At 33.1% G+C, this 17329-nt stretch overlaps 1 protein-coding gene and 2 non-coding genes across 3 annotated transcripts; 1 reads left to right on the top strand and 2 right to left on the bottom strand.

The window, feature by feature from the left end:
* Nucleotides 1-4480: 4480 nt before the first annotated feature.
* Nucleotides 4481-4552, bottom strand: TRNAE-UUC (transfer RNA glutamic acid (anticodon UUC)). The gene has a single exon. It is a non-coding gene; the product is annotated as a tRNA-Glu (tRNA).
* A 347-nt stretch (nt 4553-4899) lies between these two features.
* Nucleotides 4900-4973, bottom strand: TRNAI-AAU (transfer RNA isoleucine (anticodon AAU)). The gene has a single exon. It is a non-coding gene; the product is annotated as a tRNA-Ile (tRNA).
* A 4020-nt stretch (nt 4974-8993) lies between these two features.
* On the top strand, nt 8994-11083 carry LOC140446961 (uncharacterized). Its single transcript, XM_072539553.1, has 3 exons — nt 8994-9422; nt 9479-9669; nt 9725-11083. The coding sequence occupies exons 1-3, from the start codon at nt 9310-9312 to the stop codon at nt 9865-9867; spliced, it is 447 nt and encodes a 148-aa protein (XP_072395654.1). The 5' UTR covers nt 8994-9309; the 3' UTR covers nt 9868-11083.
* Nucleotides 11084-17329: the final 6246 nt, after the last annotated feature.

Raw genomic sequence — 17329 nt, 5'->3', positions numbered from 1 at the left:
TATAGTCGTATCAGTATGGGTAGGTTTATGAAATACAGAGAACTCATGTCTGCTTTTAAGTCTGATAATTTTTAAATCTAGAAAATTTATGGATTTATTCTGTTGTATTTCTATTGTAAATTCAATATGACTATGGAGTGAATTAGTATACGATAAGAATTGGTCAAGTTGCCTGGTAGTCCTGTAAAACATACTAGCACATCGTCTACGAATCTCCACCAATTTAAAAACATCATCTAGAAACAAAGATTTTAAAACATCCCGTATTCAAACAGTTTTTAGATTGATAGAATTACTTAGGCGATGTACTTTTTTTTATTCTTAGCGAAATACGTATAAAGATCTATAAAAGAAAAAATTAAAAATGTTTTATTTCTTTTTGCGTTGTTTCAAATCGATTCTCGAAATATTTTCTTCACTCTGAGAGTCCAAATCACATGGTTTGTTCAACTTCAATAACTACTTGATGTAACAAAATTATGTACTATCATATTTTTTAAGATTTGGTAATAAAAAAATGTTATTGGATCTGGCAGGTGCATACGGCTAGTGAAATATTGTGTCGTTATTTTCTTCTGCTATTTTGGACGTATCCAAAAATTAGGCCTCTGATCTATCTTCTTCTTCTTCTTAGTCGTTAACCTGATGCAGGTATCGTGATATCATGAAGCTATTAGCTAAATTTCCCAATGTTCCTCCACGTTTTTCTATCTTCTGCCATTCTAGCACATTCTGACAATGGAGCGCCAATGGTAGCAACAATATGGTACGTGTATCGTGTTGGACATCTACCTCTATTTCTTTTGCCTTTTACTTTTCCCTGGATGGTAAGTTTTTCAAGACCATTTCTTCGAAGCACATGTCCAAAATTCTGATCTATATCCTCTATTAATTTAATAGTTGTATTCCATTCAGCGTTATGTATTTTTCTATCAGCTAAGTGAATGGTTTCGATATATCAATTAAATAGAACAGGAAGAAGCAGTTGTTTTTTGACTTTTGACTTTCTCAGAAAACTGATTATTGTCACTGCTAAATGTTGTTACTTTATATTTTGGTTAACCTCTACAAGATTTACGGCTGACAGCAGTACGACCACAATGAGATGATACAGCTACTGATAATGCAATTCATTAACGCCATCTAGTGGTCCTTTGTAAAAACTAAATATAGTCATGCTGTTTTCGACGAAATTTTCTCAGTTTTTATACAAATTTTGCAGGCTTTCTACTCCCTTCTTCTTTTTAGTCAATCGCACGGTTAAACTATGTTAGCGAACGATGGCAATCATAAGCGCTATTTGGGCTTCTGAACTAACCGCTGTTAGTTCAGAAGTAAAAGAACCCAAATTGTAGCAAGAACAAGAAGTTCTGCGACTACCTGGACCCTCTTACCATCTCTCTTGTCCTGTATAAGAACCTCAAGCACATTTGATTTATCATTTTTGTGTTTTGAGTGTTTTGTTGAAAACAACATCTGAGAATACGACCCTTAAGGGTATATTTAGATCGCGGCTGCATAGTACAATCTTCATTTTTATAAAAATGGCTCGAGCTTGTTTTTATTCGGAACCTTATGTCGTTCCAGTTTTTATCAATTGTGCATCCCAAAAGTTGTACTGCTGAACTCGCTCTATACTTCTGCTATACACTTTAACAGTTCTTCCAGTATATTCGCTATAAGTACAATATCATCTTCGTATCTAATATTACTTATAGTTGTAGAATTAAAAGTAATTACCTTGTTGTCTTAAAGTACAAGTTGAACAAGAAATGTGGAAGCTGCGCCCTTTTTGGACTTAACGCATTAGTATTTCTTTTGATATTTCTGTCTACTGTTACTTTAGCTTTCTGATGCAAGTTAAGATTCACCATTAGTCTTATATCTCTCTCATCTAGATTTTGTTTCTCTTTGGTATCTCGATAAGTTTCCTCATTGGACGAAATCGAAAGCCTTCCTGTAATATATAAAACGTGTGAACACATTTATAGACACATGCATTAGTAGACTGCAGTTAGGTTATCATCACCATCGGCTCTACAACTTTAGATGAGTCGTGGTGAGGGGTTTTTCATCACTCGATCTTATACATATCTCGCCCATCTTATTCGGTTTGCCTTGATGTAGAGTACTATGTTTTCATCTCCATAGAGTCTCTGGAGCTCCTGATTATTTCTTCGTCTTCATTCCCATATTCTCGCATCTCTATAAGGGCCAAAGGTAATCCGTAGTATCTTCTCTTCCAATATCAGTAATTTTATTGCTTCACGCTGGTTCAGCATCCGTTTCGCTTCCACACGTTATTGTGACTGGAATTATGGTTTTATGTACTCTTATTTTTGCTGCTCTTGAGAGTACCTTGGTTAGGGGAAAGTATGTCCTGTTTCTTGAAATGACCCTAGCTTCCACGTCCTTTTCATAGCTATTTTCAGCTGTTGTGATCACTTACAGGTAGTTAGAATTTTCTGAGAATGGCCTACCAATAGTATCAAAACCAAAGCAAATTTTTATTGAATATTAACTTGTGAGATTTGTGTTTGAGTTGTCCCACAACTGGATTAAAGGTGCTCAAGATTGGATGCAATGGAATTATTTACGGGAGGCCTATGTTCAGCAGTAGACTCAAGACGGCTAATGAAGTACCACAACTCTCAAGATTGTTGATTTGATTGACTCATCCCAAATCAATACATCATTTACCACTTAAAAAAAACTCGAGTTGCCCCATCAATAATTGTGAAATCCTGATAAACATACTTATTTTTATATTTACAAACTAAATTTACGACACCTATTGTTTTAGTCCGAGTACCCTCAAACGCTTTAAGTACATACTGATTATCCCTAATTTTAAACTGTTTATCAATTCTCTTAAAAATTTTTAAGAAATCTCGAAATTTTTTTAACCTTTTCGCCCTTTTCACTAAATGAATTGAAATGATTCCATTATTATGACAATATTAAGTTTTATTTAACTATGAATAAATTAGACAATGTACTGAATGAATAGATTTTGCGATTGATTTCATATTTTTTATGGATGATTTGAAGTTTTTATTTCTTTGACAAAGCAATAAACACTTTATAAACCGTTTTTCAAACAAGTATCCAAAGTTATCGTTTCTTATAAAGTTGCACAAAGTTTCACCTCACCAACCACAGCACTATTAAAAAACTTAGACATTTTACCTACCGTAAATGTGATGGTGCTAAACGCAAATGTATAGGTATTAGTTCTAAAGCAGTTGTAGAATTACATAGAGACTTCTTAAAACATAAGGAAAAAGAATATACGTTTTGAATGAATGCCTTGTATCTATTACATTTTTGCCTACAGCTGTATGGAATTCTACATTTGCAATTGTACTAAATGAAATAAATAATGTAGATACCTATAGATTTTTTTATTGTTAATATGTAAAAGTGATCAAAGAATGTGTAAGTATGCAGGTAGTTAGAAATCTTATTTTGTATATATTGTGCACTGTACATAAAACCAATGTTTAGAATAAGGAGAAAAGTAATGCCTAAGTCAATATTGTATTTTTACTTTAAAATCCAAAAATAAACGAATAAAAAACGGTTGTTATCAATTAGTTTCCTTTGCGTCTTTCCATGAAAATCCCTTGCGAAATTTTGGTGGCTTAAAGCTATTTGCCGCAACATCATCGTGTAGTACAGAAGCGGTGAAACGCATTGGTAGTCTGGAGTCGACGGTCGACGTGGCTTTTGGAATTGGAACATATGAATGCACTGCTTGAAACTCGGCGATTTCCGACAATTTGGAAGATCTCTAGGCTCGTGCAGCTCGTGCTACTCCCCAAAGGGGGAAGACAAGTATCGACCAATTTGCCTTCTGTCGAGCATAAGTAAATTATACGAGAGGCTTCTAAGAGGGCGAATTAACACAGTCATTGAAGTCGTCTAGACAGTACAATTTCAGAAAGAATAGGAGCACGGTCGATGCAAAGTCTTCCTGGAGTTGAGCGAGGTGGGCGATCCTACTGTTGTTTGACGTCCAGAATGCTTTTAACTCATTAAAATGGAAAGAGGTAATGAAGGCTTTACGAGAGAGAAGGTGACCGAGGTACTTAATGAATTTGGTCTTGGACTATCTGTCAGAGAGGAACATTGTGGTAGAAAAGGAGTGGTGGTTGATGTGACCTCTGTAATGCTGCAGGGGTCGGTTCTAGGATCAACACTGTGGAACCTGGCATATGACGTGGTTGTGAGTCAACAATACGGACAGGGTGTAACCCCTTTCGCATTCATGCATATACCGATCTCAATCGGTATACGGTAATTCGGAATACAATATTGGTAATTAAAGCAATTATCGATTTTTGAAAAAAATTGAAGGTTTTTGACATAAATAAATGTGACAGATATAAACCATTTTGCGGCGGAGCGATACGTACATATTACATACCTAATTTATCATAAAAATATTCCTTGTGTATTAGAAAAAAACAAAAAGTTTTTCCGATACCGGGAATCGAACCCGAGCCTCCTGGGTGAAAGCCAGGTATCCTAGCCACTAGACCATATCGGATTCTTACTAGTGATTGCTACTAATTGAATATTTTATAATGAATAAGAAATAGTAAAAAAAATTTACATTTTAATTTATCAAATAATAATTTTAATGAAAAAGAGTGTCGAAATTCATTTTTCGATTAGATACTATTTTATTGAGAATAAGCCACAATGAAGGTTGAAATAAGTTTATTGACGTTTCAATTGCCACTTCGGAAATCGTTCTCAAAATACAAAACATTAATTGTGGCTTATTGCTAATAAAATAGTATCAAATTAAAAACGTTACAAGAAAATAGCTTCAGAACAATATTATGAAACCGTTATGGGCCCAGAGTTATTCATTTTTACAAGTAAAAAACTTGGCCCATGGGGGGATCGAACCCACGACCTTCGCGTTATTAGCACGACGCTCTAACCAACTGAGCTAATGGGCCATTATTTGTGATTACGAGAACTGTGATTAACAAAATATTTGCTGCAAAAATTTAATGCTAAACAATTATTGATCTAACAAGGTTTGAAAGACTTGCCCCATTGTAAATGATCGCTAAATATATCAGAGGCTAGCTTTTACGACACTTTGTTATGCTTCTGTCATTGACGTATGTTATTGTCAGCGGCGTGACAGACAAGCTTTCAGAGATCTCTATATTTGAAAGAACAAAAATCCTTTATAAAACAAATTGTAAAAAAACAGTTTTAGAAAAATCTAATTGTATTTTAAAGTATTTGAAGTTTTGAAATGCCTAATTATTTTAGTAAAACTTTTGAAGTTCAAACTAAGGCATTTAAGATACGTAAAAGCCAAATAAAGTTGCGTTCACGTCATCATTGTGAACATTTGCAGAGTTGTCAGATGGTTCATGAAGTATGAAAATTAACAGAAAAGAACTGAAGTAAACAAAAAAGGTGAAAGTAGCAAATTTCACACTATATTGTTACACAATCTTGAAAATTAACTTTATTCAATACCAACAATATTACAATACTTTTAACTAACTGACAACTATAAACTTCAACATTCAAAATACAACTGTTCCCCAACTGTCAAAAACATCTGTTATATATATTTTCTGACATTCCAAACTTCACTAGACATTTCAAGAATTTTCGATGTCATCTTGAATGTTCTCGAACTACTTCTTCTTTTTCGTCAATGGACTTTTCCTATGTGGGATAAATCTCACGTAACAATATTAAGTGAAATTTGAAAATGAGTGTTTTTTGTTAATTACATTCATGAATAGATTTAACAATAAAGGTGGTAAAGTTATTACTCAGTTACCAAACAATAAATATAATCAAAATAAAACCACAAGTAATAAAATAATTTTTTTTAATAATGAACGTATTTTCAAAGACAAAACATGACATTAAAAAAAACAACATCAACGAACTAAACATTTTCTGAATCTGATTCCACATTAGTGTCACTCTCTCCACTATTAACATTTATTACTATTGGGCTAATTTCTTGACGATCAAATATTCTTTCTCTCTCATACCATTTAAATATTTCTGTTTCAGTATGATTGATAGAGTTTTTCCCATCGAGCAAAAAGACAAAAGAGGGAATGTAAAGGTAGTGGGGGCAAAAACAGGAAGTGCCATCTTGAGAGGCCAAATTAAACAAGGAAAGAGAGTCTTTCCTTGTTTAAGAAATCAAATTTAGTTGGGTTATGTTATTATTTGTCCCAACTGTCACATGAAATCTTATTTATATTGAAGTTTTTTAACAATTGTTTCACATTTTAGACTGTTATCGTTAATATTTAATTAAATTTTTCTCGTCTAAGACACATTCTGAAAACTATTTTATAGCTACTGTTAATAAGTGTCGGAAAATTTAAATTTGGCGCATTCGCATTTCCGGATATGTCCGCCATCAGAGGCCACTTTTTTGGTCGCCTTTTCATAACGATTAGATTCCCTCTTTTGTCTTTTTGCTCGATGGTTTTTCCACATATCAGGAGTAATCATGCAAAGTGCCTCATGCCACATGTTTAGGCAGTTGTCAGCGCTGTTACCATCTCTACCAATGTGCCTATTGTAATAATTTTTTGCTATGCCCCAAATTAATTCAATAGGGTTAAAGATACAATGGTAAGGAGGAAGACGTAAAACTTTGTGTCCATACCGTTCTGCCATATCGTCCACTATATACTGGGTTTGTGGTTTATTTCTAAAAAAATGTTTAAAATAAATGACATTTATATGTAAGATGATATCTGTATATTTACTGAGAAACGATGCGCAACAGTTCTGTTTTGAACATCATATGGGAATAAGGAATGTTTTGTTCTGTCAACCACTCCTCAATAGCACTTTTTGACCATCCTGTATTCGGAGTTTTATGCAATAACATACTGTGATAAGGTGCATTATCAAGTACAATTAGAGAAGGATTCTCTAAGTTTTGCAGTAACTGATATTCAAACCATTTCAAGAAATTTGCCTGGTTCATTTCTCCATGATAATCACTAAGTTGAGTTTTTGAACAAAATATTGCTTCAGCACCCTCTATAAATCCGGTTTCATTTCCAGCATGGAGTATAATATATCTGCAATGATATTATTTAAATGTTCATATAACAACTTACGCTAATGCAACAAACCTTTTGCCATCTTTATCAACACTCTTTATATTTTCATTTTGCCAAGAATGACCAATGATCCCATTTTGAAATATCCAAGTTTCATCGAGAAACACGAATTGGTATATACCTTCATCCTTCGCTTCTTTATATGTTCTCAAGAACTGTACTCTTTTACAAACAACGTTAGGTAATTCCATAAGTCCTCGTCGTGGATTATCCTTCATCCACTCAAACCCAAGTTCTTTGAGCAATCTTTTTAAAGAAGTGGTACTACCATTAAATAATTCTTTATCTTTCAGTTGGGACCACAATGATTGAACCGTTACGTGCTGTTCTAAAAGCATACAGAAATAAAATTATGTTAAATGTATATTTGTTATAATCATACTTACTTCTCTGGTACATATTATAAATGGTATCACGAATAGAGCTTGTATTTAAAGTTGTTATATTTGTTACTCGTTTATTAGTGCAACGCTTTTTCTTTGGTGACTCGAATTGTTCACCTTTTTTCTGCATTTGACATATGGTGCTTACTGTTCTTACGCTGATTTTTAAAGCAGCAGCTACACGCTAAAATAATAGAAATTTTTATAAAAATAATGATATTTTATTCGCATATTACCTCTTGCACAGCATTTAAGGGTAACAAAGGGCCATTATTATTCCTTTCTTCTTCAAAATAGTTAACTAATGAAGCCACAAGTTCTTTGCTTCGACTATTTAGCTGTTTGGGCATTTTGACAAGTAAATAAATGTTTTTCACGAGATAACCTCAAAAATCGACGATACCACGAGTACAAAAGTCACAGAACACTGATTGAAAACTCAACAAACGACGCGGCAACATGACAATATTTCTGGTAGTGACTAATCCTCCGTCAATAATTGGCGGTTTCTTTATGAACATTTCAACACAAAATTTTACAATGACGACCGTCTAAATCAAAAAAAGCTATATATATACATAGCTGTATATACATTATTTTATTACAAAAGTTTTTTTATTGATCGGGTTATTTTTAGAAATGCTTGTTTAGCAAATTAAAGTAACATACACTTTTCTACAGAAATGTAGCCACACATACAATAGAATTACGACCTTGGTGACGTGCACGCAACTTTATTTGGCTTTTACTGTATATATCTCGTGACAAATATTACAAGATTAAGTCATTGTAATAAAGTTAGTAAACTCGGTTCGCTAATTCCAGTCCGAACTGTCTAGTGAATTTAGTAATTATTTTTTTGCGAAGTTAGTTACTTTTTGACAGACTAAAAGTGGCTGGAAATTACTATACAACCAAGCACCCGTACTCATAGCCAATATTAATAGTAAACAAACTAAATAGTAAATAAAATAGAACTTTGCGAATTACCGACAATCAATATTTATTTATCTGCACCATATAATAAATAGTTATGTTAAATTATAACAACTAAATATATATTTTTTAAATATATACTACCCAAAATTTGATGGGTTTAGTATACACTTCGACTATTTAGAATAATTCTTCTTTTTTTAAAGAAAGAAGTCTGTAATAGCAGGATACTAGCTATTAATACTGAGAAGTAGGAATTGTTGTGTTGTAGGTTTCCGACAATGAATCTGTCAAAATATGCCCGAGCCACAGTATATTGCTTAAAAAGAATCAGTAAGTTCACTCTCGCATTTTCACGGTTCCAATTTCGAATCCACTCCTGGAAGATATGCGCAATAGATTTGGCGAAAAATGCCGCTGTTGCAAGATTTAAAATATTCCATCAGTTTCAAAGAATATTTCAAATTTATAATAAAATAATTATTATAGAAGTTCTTTTAAAAGAGGAAAATAAATTTCATAAATGGTAAAATTCTTTACATAGCCACTATACACACTTCTAAAGTTTGAAAAATCATATTGCCTAATTGACTTAATATATTCTCAAATAATTAATCATAAGTATCTATCCATTGATTGATTACATTTGGCAACATTGATTTTACCCAAACACGTGTTTGTGTTTATGCTGTGAAACTAGAAATTACAGTTATTTCAGTAATTTATATATAAATTTCATTTATTTGTTGTTATTTAGTTGGTTTTATAAGTTTATTTCGTTTTTAATACATATTACTGTGATATTTCTCCAGTTTTCTAAGTGGTTTTATTATTTTAAACGACGGATTATGATGAATTCAGCTAAAACAAGTGTTTATTATTGCTGTGTATGTAGAAAAAATTCCAGGGACCATAACAACTTGAACTTGAGTTTCTTCAGGTTTCCCAAGGATGAAAATCGGTAAGAACTAAATTCTCTATTTAATATAATTGACCTCATCGGTGTTGTATTTTTAGGTTTGCAGAATGGAAGAAAATTGTTCAATGTGAAAAACTTGCCATGTACAGTGCTCAATATTGTTATGATCACTTTAGAATATGCAGTTTACATTTTGAGGAACCTGCCTTTGCAGGAATGCTTAAAAGCAGGTTGAAAAAAAACGCAAAACCATCTATTCATCTTGTGAGATTAAACATTCCAGTTCAAGGTATGTTGTTTCTTTCAGGTGAATAATGAGAGAACTCATTTTTGTAATTTTGTAGGCACACCTGTGGAGAAGTTACAAACATTTGCGAGTACTCCGGAATCATTGACATATAGAATTGAAGGTATGCATATATTTTTAAAACTAATTGTTGGATATTTGTGGGAAATTGTAAGTTTTGGCCATGAATTTGGTAGATAACTGTCTAAATCTAAACTCTAGAAATAATTCATCTATTTTGGCTAATAGAGCATTTGTCTGGGTAGATTTCATACAGCCTCTTCCTAAGCTTAATGCTTGAAATTGGAGTCTAACGTTTTAATTGTTTATGTGCTGGTTTTATGAAGTTACTTCAAAAATCTAGATGGGTCTTACTAAGCTGTAATGGCAAATTTGTCATATGGTAAATCTATTTTTATTCATAGTACCCTATCATATCTCGTATGTCGTTATACGTTCATTAATATTGAATTTACTGTGTAGTGCCCTTTTAATAGTCGCCTTGTTTATTTTTTCTATCTGAATATATTCGTTATATCCTCCCCTTTCATTTGCCATGTCGCATGTTAGGATTCAATCAGTTGTTTATTTTGTACCTAACCTGAGGCCTTCTTTAAGTCAAAAAATCAAAATTTGTCATATGGTAAATCTATTTTTATTCATAGTACCCTATCATATCTCGTATGTCGTTATACTTTCATTAATATTGAAGATACTGCGTAGTGCCCTTTTAATAGTCGCCTTGTTTATTTTTTCTATCTGAATATATTCATTATATCCTCCCCTTTCATTTGCCATGTCGCATGTTAGGATTCAATCAGTTGTTTATTTTGTACTGAACCTGAGGCCTTCTTTAAGTCAAAAAATCAAAATTTGTCTTATGGTAAATCTATTTTTATTCATAGTACCCTATCATATCTCGTATGTCGCTATACGTTCATTAATATTGAAGATACTGTGTAGTGCCCTTTCATTTAACGTATCACACGCTCCAATGTCGAAAGTGTATTTTTTCTGCCTCAACAGCGTTTTTACAGCTTTTAATTAATTACATTTAATTTTGGTAGATGTTGGTAGTTCAGATTTCTTTTCTAGGTGGCGTAGTTACCTTACTGAATAAACAGTGTGACTTTTCATCCTAGCCTTTTATATAGATAGATTCTTCCAATTTTAAATGTACGTAAAAATATGAGTTTGACTAACTACGTTATGAACGTAGTGATCCTACAGTGGGATCTTTAGGCTATATGACTTTTTTCATTTCATTATTTTGTTATTAATAAGTTGTGATTGTGAAACTACATATATTTTATTCTAACTTGTATTCATAGTTCGCTACTTGTGTTTTTATAATCCTATTTTTATTATAACTGGTATTGTAAAATTCAAATTTTCAAAATATAATTTATAATTCGAATGTATTATTATTTTTTCATCTATAGAAATTAGTTTCCTCATTAGCTCTTCGTTTTATGAGATTTCTCACCAGTAACAGTGAATACAGTGTGATTTTCTAATGAATACAAAAAATTAATATTCGATTAATCAAAACTGATGGATTCAACATAATACAGTGGGTGGCCAAATTATTAGGGACAGTAAAAGATTTCTTAATTTTTTAGTTTTACTGATTTTTTTTGCAATTTGTTGGCTTTAAGGCTTGCTTTTATTTTTTGTATAAGAGATTGAGAAATTAGGGTCACAAAAACATTAAGTTTTGTTAGTAAAACCATTTATTTTTTTCGCAAAATTTTTTTTAACATAATATGACTAATTTTAATATTTAATGATGCCACCCTTTGCTGCAATTACAGCTTCTACGCGTCGGGGCATGCTCTGAATACAAACTTCTGCGTTGTGTTTTAAGTTAGGGTTATGATGCCATTCTCTAATAAGAGCTTCAATCAACTGCCGCTTCGTGGTGATAACATCTTTGGCGATCTCCCGTTTGGTTAACTCCCACATGCTCTCTATAGGGTTCATGTCAGGTGAGTTTCCCGGCCAGGGCAGAACTGCAATATTTTCTTTGATCAGATATGAAGTTACACTCCTGGCTTTGTGGCACGGTGCAGAATCGTGCATAAAAATGTAATTTTTTTCACCAGGGAACCATTCTTTGAGCTGGGGCAGTAGCCGAGTTTCAAGTACTCGCTTATACTGGTCCTGTCTCATTGTCCCTTCCACGATGTATAAGCGTCCCATACCCTTTGCCGAGATTACAGACCACACCATGACACTCACCGGATGTTTAACTCTCTCCACAATGCAATCTGGATGGAACGGCTCCCCAGGACGTCGTCGGACAAACGCACTTTTATCCACCAAAATCTGAAATGTTCATTCGTCGGAGAAGCATACCTGTAAAAATGATAATATTCGCTGTTCACAAACTTCATTCGTTAAAAAAAGTCATACTTACTCGACTCCAGTCTTCAACAGTCATACTTCGGTGTTCTTTGGCCCATTGGAGTCTCTTTCTCTTCATGGCTTCGGTGAGCCGTGGTTTTTTCATAGGCCGGCGACCTAGCAGATTCTCTTCGGCCAGTCGTCGTCGTACTGTCCTTCTGGAAACATTAATTCCTTCATCATTAATCATCGTAGTCAGATGTGTCACACTCTTTTTACGATTTTGGAGACAAATATCCCTAATTTTACGATCAGTACGAGGAGTAGTAATCCATTTCCTGCCACATTTTCCAACACGGCCCGGTTCCAATGCCTCGTTTGAATTCATTTTTATTTTTATTCGATTAACTACAGACTTTGAAACACCTGCAGTAGTTGCTATAACTCTCAGGGAAAGCCTCGAGTGCAGTAATAATGTTTTTATTTCTCTAATTTTCCCTGGAGACAAGTCTGCAATTTTGCCCATGCTAAAAAAATAATTTTGAATTTAAACAATCTTTTTAAATAAACTCGTGTCATTAAATGTAGCAAAAATTACTAAATAACAAATATTACTTACCTGTTAAATATATCTGACACGAAAACCGACCAAAAACAATTTAAAACGATTTGCAAATATTTTTAAACCTCACTGCGGTGACAGCCGATGACCAACTGAGATGCAACAATATTTATTATTTTATAGATAAGCAGTCTGCCAGTGTTGCCGCTTATCAAAAATTTTAATAGTTATACCAGAAGAATTACCAAGTAAAATACAGATATGAACACCAATTTTTTTGGTCAAAAAAATAATTTTAAGTAGAAAATACAAAAATATATGCAGTGTCCCTAATAATTTGGCCACCCACTGTACATTTTGAAGGACAAACAGTAATAATTATTTTGGGAAACTATTGATAATTGTCGAAAACGCTAAATTTAGGAAAGTATTCATTATTCCGAAAATCTAATTAAATTTTATTTCGCCACAAGTCACTTTTTTCCTATTTATTTTCGAGCAGTGTATTAAAAATTATATTGAGCAGTGTATCAAAAACTGGAATTTATCTGCGCGTGGAAGTAATGCGCGTGAAAAAAATAGAACATGAAGAACAAAGGACTGGCGGCAGAGTGAACCTACTGATTCTTTATAAGCAATATACTGTGCCCGAGCTAAGCGAATGGAGTTTATATACAATAACCAATGACATAAGACCTTTCACATCAAAGTCTTCCAAATAAATATATTTTAAAATTTGATCGAATTGTAGAAAAATTAATTCAATATAATAAGTATATAACAAATAAAACACATCTTGAGTGTCTGCCTTATTTTCGCATACCTTGTATTCCTTGAAGTATGTGCCTATCAATTATTGCCTTTTATTTTTCTGTTTCTTTGAAAGGACTAGAGAAAACACTAAAGATGGAATTACATAAGTATCAGATAATTATATTTTTTGATAGTCTTTATATTAATTTGTTGACAAATGTATTCTGGAATACTACAATTCAAAAAAATATCTGGTATAAATATTCCATATTATAATGGCTATTATTGTGTTTATTAATTTTACAGAGTTCTTTATAATTATGTTGATATTTCTTGTATTTATACTAAATATCAGAGTCTATATTCTTTGGTATAGGTATACATATATTTTTATGTACTATGCTAAATATTTATGATGCATTGTTTTCTGAACTGATGTAACCCACAGCCAGCACACTCCCACTGTAATTTATCTATAAACAAAGAATATATATAGACGCTTGTATAAGCGTCTATATTCTTTGGTATAAATAACAACTTACTGTGTTGTCTATACTATGCTTTTACTAAACTATCTAAACCACGATACACTTACACTTACTGTATCGTTACTATAAAAACCTTATTTCATATTTGTTGTATAAATGGTTGCTTGGTCATTAGGTGTTAGTTGTCTAAAAGAGGTTTGCTTGATTTTTTTATTAAATTTAATATTTCATTCGTTGACAGGTCAAACTAAAACAAAATAATGTTTAAAAAAATATGAATGTCCTATATTGTCAGCTTATTCAACTGGTCAACATTGCAAAAACCTATATAAAATAGTTACTTACTTTAATAACCTTAACACGTTGCGTACGGCTGTACAAAAAAAATATACCCCCAGCCGGCGTTTTTTTTTATGTATCTAGATTCATTTTTATCTAATTGACATGCCACAGTAATTTTTCTTGTTTGATTTTCGATATATCATAAGTTTTTTTAGAATATACTTTGTGGCACAACGTTTGTTTCACGCCGGCCAAGGATTAATTTGTTTATTCCAGCCGGCGTGGTTTGTTACGCGTACCACACGCTATATTTCGCGCCAAATGCATATTCATGGTTCTTGGAACAGTAGTGGGGTGACTGAATTTGCAGATCGTTTGTATTCTGCGTCTAGTTAGAAGTAGTCTTAGTTGTTATTAGTTGTTACTGACGGAGTGTTGTTATCGTGCCATTTATTGCAATATGGGAGATTATGAAAAAGAAAAGAGCCGTCTGCAAGCCATATGGGATGAGCGTCTGATGAGGACAATGAAAGCGAATTTGCCGATGTTTATTTGTCAGAAGAATATGAACCTGAATCTTCCACTTAGTATTCTTCTGATGGTTGCGAGGAGCCAGTTCCCAAAAAGCTTTCCCAAATCCATCTACAAAAAGTAAACTTTTTGTAGATGGATTTGGAATCTGATTCACATGAAACTATTTCAATCCGAGGAACAAGGACTGTTGAACAACAAACAAATATTATTGATGTAACTATACAAGAAGTAATTGATATGGCCACAATTACTGAAGAAGTGTGTCATAGCGAGCAATTTCAGTGGAAGGAAGTTGATGGAACATAGCTGAAAACATTCGATTACAGTGTAGAAAACAACGGAATAAAATCTTCGTATTACGAGAATTATATAGATCAAGAACCATATGATTGTTTCAAGATTTTCCTTACTGACGAAATAATAAATTATATAGTTGAACAAACCAACTTATATGCACAGCAGGTTTTACAAAATTATACTAAACCGTCAAATAAGAGGAAACACAAAAAGAAGTGGGTTCCCACAAATAGATACTTCTGAAATGGAAAAATTTTTTGGCATTATTATGTGGATGGAATTAGTCAAATATCCTCGAATAAAAGCATACTGGAATAACGACATTTTGTATACAAATTCGATAAAAAGTATAATGTCTCGAGATCGTTTTGAAGAGCTATTAAAGATGTGGCACTTTAGCGACAATAATGATCGATCTGTAGTAAATGATCGGCTAAGAAAAATTACTCCATTGCTCGAGAAGCTAATTGAACAGTTTCAAGCAGTAATGGTGCCATGTGAAGAAGTATGCATAGATGAGACACTTATGCCGTTTAGAGGACGCCTAAAATTTAGGTAATATATAAAGAACAAACGGCACAAGTTTTTCCTAAAACTGTACAAATTATGTACTATAGGTGGGTACACATACAATTTCAAAGTGTATTCTGGTAATGATAAGACTGATGATGGTAGTGCTTCCGCAGGAGCTGTGTTGCATTTGATGGACAATGTACTTGACTGTGGGCGTACTTTATACACCGACAACTATTACACAAGTGTGAGTCTTGCAACCAAGTTATTAGAAAGAAATACACACCTAGTTGGCACTGTAAGAGCTAATCGTAAACTCAATTCTCCCAAAGTGGTTAATACTAAATTTAAAAAAAATGAAATTGTTGCTGAAGAAAGTTCTACTGGTATAGTAATGCTAAAGTGGAAAGACAAACGTGATGTGATGATGCTTACGACAAAACATCAAGCAGACACCACTAAAATAAAGAACAGACGCGGTGAAATAGAGAAACCAACTGCTGTCGTTAGTTACAACAGGTGCAAGAGCTACATTGATTTATCAGATCAACTCAAGTCTTACTCTCATTGCCTTAGACGAGGTAATAAGTGGTACCGAAAATTAGCAGTTGAACTGATTTTTGGCTGTGCATTAGTAAATTCCTTTCTAATATATAAGGAGGCAATACGGAAAACAATTCAAATAACGGAATACAGAGAGCTGTTAGCTGCAAGGTTATTAGCTGCTTTGACAAGATCTAGAACATCAGTAAGATCTTGATTAGATCTGAATTACATTGGTAATGAACGGCGTGATAAAATGCTATAATAAATTTTGTGGATGTTTTGAAAACAATGTTTTCAGTGATTACAATATTATTTCTTTCCAACTCTTTTTTAGTCTCAGTTAAATGTTGTTTCCATTTTTTTAAATTACATTCCAAGTTCTAACTTCTCTTAGTCTTTTATCTCGTGACTAATTTGGAATCTTACTGTATTCTTGAAAGGGCATTCAGAATACCTTGTTTTCCATCATTAGACATATTCTCTTATTGTCTATATCCATCTTATGCCGAAAGCAATATTGCTAAGAATAATTTTCAACTCTCTGGTTTAGAGAAATCGCCCTTCGAAAGTTCGAATCGAATAGTTCCACTATTTTTAAATAAACTCGAAAATATGGGCTGGATCTCAATACGAACAAAACAAAGTACATGGTAGTTAGTAAGCGTGTAATATTAAATACACATCTTTTAGTAAACCAACAGCCAATTGAAAGCAAGATCAGCGTTCGTAAAGATAAAGTCTCTTTTCAGAAGTTACGATCTACCACTTAGTACCAAAATCTCTATCATCAGATGCTATGTATTTTCTACATTATTATACGGAGCACAGGCATGGACGCTCTCGGAAGCTTCTTTAGGAAAGCTCGAGGCCTTCGAGATGTGTTACAGGCGCATCTTACGAATTTCATGGGTGGATCATGTGACTAATATATTAGTGAACTAATATTGAGGTCCTACGTAGAATGAGCAAGGAATGCGAGATCACTAACACAATCAAAGAGAGCAAATTAGAATATCCTGGCCATGTTATGAAAAATGAACACATATATGGGTTATTGCAACTCATTCTTCAGGGCAAGGTATTTGAAAAGAGAGGGACAGGGAGAAGAATATCTTGGCTTCAAAACCTAAGAAAGTGGTTCAATAGCTGCAAGTAAAGTTATGATAGCTATGCTGATCGCCAACATCCGGAACGGATAGACACCGTAAGAAGAAGGAGAAGAAGTTCCACTAAAAAATTGATGAATCCTTAGATGAGAGTCTTTTAGTAATATCTGATAATACACATTTCAACTCTCAAACCCGTCTATAAAGTTAAGATGAACCAAAGCTTATTTTTTACT

Source organism: Diabrotica undecimpunctata, chromosome 7 (genome assembly GCF_040954645.1).
Source record: "Diabrotica undecimpunctata isolate CICGRU chromosome 7, icDiaUnde3, whole genome shotgun sequence".
NCBI lineage: Eukaryota > Metazoa > Arthropoda > Insecta > Coleoptera > Chrysomelidae > Diabrotica > Diabrotica undecimpunctata.
Note: the sequence above shows the minus strand (reverse complement) of the source record. Positions and strands in the feature narration are given on the sequence as shown.